Below are 5,896 nucleotides of genomic sequence, written 5' to 3' on the forward strand. Positions count from 1 at the left end.
ACCGATCCAAAAAACCATGTTTTCTCTTTTATTTTTGTGTAAATCTTTGACGAAAAATAGTAAATACGAGTTAAAAAAGCAAGAACCTCTACACATGCATACCAGATTTAGATTCAGCAGCCAGATTTCTCGTCGGGGAAGAAGAAAAGATTTTCGTCGGGGAAGAGAGTAGCGTTTTTGGAAAAATTTTGGGAGAGCTTTTTTTTTTTTATGACCGAGAGAAATGCAATGAAGGTGAGCGGTTTTCAAATAAATGTGTTTAATGATCTTGATTCTCGGAAATCATGATTTCCTTTGATTTTTTTTTTATATTCAGCAGTAATGACGATTGGGCGGGAAACAATATGGGCATTTTCGTAAACTTTGACGTGCAATTAAATACAACTGACTATTTACTTAATATTTACAAAACCTTGGCTAGTTAGCAATTTCTAAGGTTTGAGTTGGCTATTTTGCTAAATAATTGAATTTTTTATTATTGAATCTCAAATTACAAAAGACGATGAGCAGAGTATTCAAACCAAACTACCATATCGAACTCGCCAGCGTAGCACAAGAGGATTGCCAGCTGGCAGACGATAGTATTATTGAAATAATACAGTGATAACATAACAGAACATGACAACAACGACAACAAACCTGAAACTTGCATCAGCAAGGAAACATACCATTAAATTTCACTCCCTCAAATGATTGTTTTCTCAATTAATCATATCTTCTTTATTAAGGAAATAACCAAGTTCAAGTACGCCCATTTTTCCTTCTCCATAGACTCAACGACTTTGTCCGTGAACCTCTTAAACAAGTCATCCATGATGGCCTCACCAAACTCAGCCACCAAAACAGGCTCCAAATAAGCTCTGGCGTGGTCAGAAACGTAACGCCCTCTTTCATGCTTCATCGTGCCATCATCATAATCATAATCATCATCATCATCATTGAAGCCAACGTCCCAGTTTGTTGCGAACGAATCCAGCTTATGAAGATCGAAAGAGCCTTCTTTTTTTATAACCTTTTTAACTTCTTCTATAGTTGGTGTATAGTATGGTAAGTTGAAATGGCTCAATGTTTCCTCTTCGATTACACCCTGGGTTTATATATTTATCTCATGAAGTTAATTTCAACTACTAAATCACGTACAAATTAAGAAAACTCCCATGTAAAAGTGAGGTCAATATTAATAGGCTTCTAACTAAAAAAAGAAATAACATTCTATTGAATAAAATTAATTTATAATAAATTTTCATTGGTTAAGTTATTGAAAAATAGTTTCCATTTTATATGTTTAATAATGTATTATATAAGGATATTTAAGGCTTCTCAAAATTAAAAGCCAACAAAATTAAAGAAATAGATAGAAACGAGAGGTATAATCAATATATATATATAATAAATATATATTTAAAATATATATATATATACATATATATATATATATATATTCATATAATAATATACCTAACACTGAGAAAGAGATTCAGAATATCTTATCATCATCGGAGAGCTACATATACAGCTAGCTAGGCATATGACCTATTTGTACCTCTGACATAAAAGTTATAACCGAATGATCTAACAATTAAAAAATGGCTCAAACTAAGACGTATACATTGATCATATTTAGGCATGTACTTGGGCCTGGGCTATATCCTTAATGTTTGAGTAATTAAACTATTATTTTAGTCGGGTGTAGTCATTCAACTATTTTAAATAATTTATTCTATTCTACACAATATTTTAGATTAAAAAAAAGATAAGCAAGACTTGAATTTATGTCACCAATACCTCTAGGACCATATCATTGAGTGCTCTCCCGAGTACCTCAACTTCACTATTTGGAGGGTCACCAAATCTTCCAATAATTGTGAGCACCAACGCGCCACCAGGCACGACTTCTTTGGAACGAAGTCCTAAGAAAACTGCAAAGCTTTCTTCAAATTCGTCGAGATACGCTTTTTTAACCTCCGGAGGGCTTGTGCTCGATATGTAAATATTCTCTTTGTTCATTGCCTCTCCTTTATCATTAACCAATCCTTTCGGAACCTGGTCAATATAGTTATGGATATGGAAAATATTTATAAAAAAAATAAAAAAAAAACTAGGAAAAAAGAGACGACCTATATATATATATACATATATATATATATATATATATATATATATATATCCTATAAACAAAGTTTTATCATTTCTTTTACCCGATTATTTTCTTGAAAATATGTCACGTTTGTCTGCACCAACTTGGTACGTAATTTTGGCGAAATGATATAAAACTCTAGTCGACTATGTTACGTCAGCTATTATGAGTGGACTATTAGCTAGTTGGCGTAAAATTATGGAGATCGATGAGTTGACTGTAGATCCTCTAAAAATTTATGAACCAACCTATCAGAACTCGTAAACTTATTTTATTGTAAAATTCAAGATCACCTTTGGCATCCAATGCACACTGTAAGAAGCGTGAATGACATGCATGGAATTATCCGGAAAAAGTCTAGCGTAGAAACTGCCCGGCACACCGGAGAAGAAACACGGCCCGAACTCGGCTCCTTTTTCTCTCTCTAATCCCTCCAAGAAGCTGGAAAAAGATCGGAAGAGAGTGTTGAAGTCGTTCCCGGGAAGATCATTGAAGAAAACCTGAAAAGCCGGCGTCTTCTTATTCAATCGCCGGCTAGCCTCGTTGATGACATCGAAGATCTCCGATACCACGACAAGCGTATTGGAGCCGGAAGAGCAGCCCAAATCAGCTATTTTAAAGCACTCCGGGGTTGTCTCAGAATATGCCTTTCTGACGCTCTCTTCGACTGTTGGTCTTGCTTTAGAAATCACCACTTTCTGCGAACAATTAATGAACGCTTACGTGTAATCAATTGACGTTACAGTGTGTCAAGATGTGTGGTGAGGGCGTGAACTAATAATATATAACTGTCAATTTGTATGTAGTGTTGATTTGAAAGATGACTTGAAGTACTTGTTGGGATGAGTTCTTTGCGTAGCTAGTTTTCCCGAGACCGCCGTTCATGTGGAACACTTTCTCAACGTCCATTTTCTGTGATTATATGCGTCTTGGCGCTAGCTAGATCATACGCACACATATAGCTTTATTAATTCTTCATAAATACAGCAACGTAACTCCTAAGTCCTAACGATACATATGCATAAGCAAGAGGAAACGAGAGAAAGAAAGGGAAAATGTACCTTCTGTAGTTAGTCAGCCTTAAAGGCAATTACATTGAGAACCATAGTTTTATAGACAAATAAAGAATTGCCACAAATACAAAACGGTGTAATTATTTGCGTACGTCATTGATAGCTGTCCTCCATCCTTTTCTTTTTAAATAGTATCTACGACGGACGTATCTACATTCTATATTAGAGTTTGTCTCTGATACGTTCCTATTTCTTTAGATTGAATAGTGAAATACTAAATTTAAAATTCCAGTATTCTTCATCTCTTTCAACTAAATTTTACGTACCCGGTAAAACTCTAGGCAAAACTCTATCCGCGTGGGTAGAGTTTTACCCAAGAAATAAGTAATGAATAGGTTACGAATATTATTAATTAAAAATTAGATAAATATGATTAGGGTATGTTTTGAAGAACTATACCCAAGATGTTATTATCAATGTTTAAAATTTTGGGGTATTTCGGAGAAATTGCGTGGAAATTTCGTTATTTTTGAGATTGCGGCAAAAAAATGACATTTTGTCGTTTCGCCACTTTATTTCGTCGACATTCCCCGAAATTTTGACCGTGCCCGCATTATTTCCACTCCTTCTGTGAAAAATCAACAATATTTTCATCATTTTTTGGGAATGTCGCCGAAATTTCTGTGTTATTCCCACTGTTTTGTGCCGACAGTTTGAGTTTGTGATGAAATCGAATCGTTTTGATTTTTTTTGGAAAAATCTTCCTGAATGAAATATGTGTATTTACGTTGTGTGGTTCATATATGTTTTTCTCATTTTTTTTAATAGAATCCAAATTTATTTCATATTTTAGACTTAGATTTCAAAATTAGAATTTATTGTTGTTTTTTATAGAACCCGAATTTATTTCATGTTTGAGATTTATATTTCAAAGTTAAAATTTCTTGTTGTTTTGATAGAATCCGAATTTATTTTAATGGGTTGACTACTATGATTTCAAAGCACGAACCGGGGGTTATTATCAACCCCACCGCCACTCAACTTACTATTGAGTCTTTTTATCTATGTTGAACTTAGTATGTGTTTTGAACTTATCTTTGTTTTTGAACCTATTAAGTGTTTTGGACCTTTTGTTTATGTTTTTTTTTTTAATGATGTGTAAAATTATTACGTGTGTTGGAGACTTGAATTTGGAGTATAAACTTATTATGTGTGTGGTTGAAACTAATTTATTATATTAAGAATTATACAACATTATTTCCGTCGGCATTTTCGTGTTTTATCGAAATTTCCGTTGGCACCGCAAGTTCCGTCGACATTTTTTTAAGCAAATTTTCACATTTTTTCCGTCGTAATTTCCATCGATCACCGCAATTTCCGTTTTTTGAGGTCATCGGCACGAAATCGGCCGTCGGCATTTCAATCCTTGACTCATATTATATCCGTTTGAAATTATTATTATATTTATATTATTTATGTATATATGGAGATTTTAATATACTTTCCTGATTATTTTTAAAAAAATAGGTAACATATATATATATATATAAACCTAATACTTCTCCGTAGCTTTTTCTTTTAGGCGGCGGTGCTCAACTGCTCATTCACAATCACCACAGTATATACTATTTTTTTATTTTCTTTTTTCCTTTTGGAAACAAGTGGAACTTTGTGTATACATGTTGTTAATTTGTAATGGCGTGTGTAGGTATTGATAATTTATTTAATCGTGTGTATGTATATGGGCATCGTAATTTGAGTCATTATTAATGGTGTTTATTGATTTTGTTATTTTTTTGGTGTGATTTTGTTATTTTTTTGGTGTGTGTTTTTTTATTTTTTGTCATTCAATGCATAATGTTGTTGCGACTATTGTTGGCTTATTTTTTACTGCAAATTTATTTGAAAAAATGTGTGTATCATGTTGCATCTTTTTATGTACAGCGGAATCATAGTACATAGCAACTGAAAGTAGTTGCTCTCAAATACTATGAATGAAGCAGATGTTCGAATATGGGGTTGAACAAAATGTTAAAATTTATGTAATTTTTTTCTTGCCCTGTAATATTAATATATACAAATAATATTCTTTATTTCAAGTCCTAACTAATTGACTTTCTTTAATATCTCCAATTTATAAATTTGAAAGTTGTTGAAAAATCAGGGTGTAAATTTGTACAATTAAAAAATTAGGACATTACTATCTATAATTTAAATATTAGAGTATCATTTATTAAATTAAGAAATGAGGATATTATTGTACATATAAAGCTTAACGTGGAGCAGGGACGACGGAGGCAACATGTGCCTAGCTAGGCCCCCTCTCAAATTTATTATAGTTTTTACATTCTTTTTACCATTATTTAAAATTAACATTATAAAAGAAAAATAACACATATATACTTTGTGTTTTAGTGAAATATCGAGTTTAACCTTTGGTTTTCAAAAGTGTCGCATTCATACCCTTTGTTTAATTACAAAATTATACCCTGAAATGGATAACAGTGTCACAAAGCTCACTTTCATTGATATTAACTCTTATATAAGAAAAACCGAATCAAATCCAAACCAATACCCTGACTTCTAAATTCTCAATTTTGAAATAAAAATAGCTTTAATTTGAAATTAAATAATAAAATCCATATATTCCAATAGATGACTTCATTCTGTGTTCGAATTGCAACTCTGAATCATAGATTCTCTGTTCAAATCTGTGATTTTGATGATCATCAACTGTCGATTTTTA

General features: G+C 32.4%; 1 protein-coding gene across 2 annotated transcripts; it reads right to left on the bottom strand.

The window, feature by feature from the left end:
- Positions 1-472: 472 nt before the first annotated feature.
- On the bottom strand, positions 473-3,243 carry LOC149387340 (S-adenosyl-methionine 4-1-methyl-2-pyrrolidinyl-3-oxobutanic acid methyltransferase-like). 2 transcript variants are annotated; one of them, XM_089623584.1, is made up of 5 exons: positions 3,199-3,243; positions 2,972-3,076; positions 2,431-2,835; positions 1,786-2,043; positions 473-1,087 (listed from the first exon to the last, which is right to left on the bottom strand). In XM_089623584.1, exons 2-5 carry the CDS (start codon positions 3,044-3,046, stop codon positions 710-712), a joined length of 1,116 nt encoding a protein of 371 aa, XP_089479710.1. In that variant the 5' UTR covers positions 3,047-3,076; positions 3,199-3,243; the 3' UTR covers positions 473-709. The 2 variants fall into 2 exon arrangements, with proteins under 2 accessions (XP_089479710.1, XP_089479711.1); XM_089623585.1 differs by having other exon boundaries at positions 2,972-3,072; positions 3,199-3,219.
- Between the last annotated feature and the right edge of the window lie 2,653 nt (positions 3,244-5,896).

Source organism: Urtica dioica, chromosome 8 (assembly GCF_054948205.1).
Source record: "Urtica dioica subsp. dioica isolate 48M chromosome 8, U.dioica_male_clone48M_v1_H2, whole genome shotgun sequence".
In the NCBI taxonomy this organism is placed as follows: domain Eukaryota; kingdom Viridiplantae; phylum Streptophyta; class Magnoliopsida; order Rosales; family Urticaceae; genus Urtica; species Urtica dioica.

Coding starts and splice junctions, on each gene's coding strand:
- LOC149387340 (XM_089623584.1), bottom strand. CDS start 3,046: ATGGACGTTGAGAAAGTGTTCCACATGAACGGCGGTCTCGGGAAAACT. Junction 2,836..2,971: donor CAAAGAACTCATCCCAACAA/GTACTTCAAGTC, acceptor AATTGTTCGCAG/AAAGTGGTGATTTCTAAAGC. Junction 2,044..2,430: donor GTGTGCATTGGATGCCAAAG/GTGATCTTGAAT, acceptor TATATTGACCAG/GTTCCGAAAGGATTGGTTAA.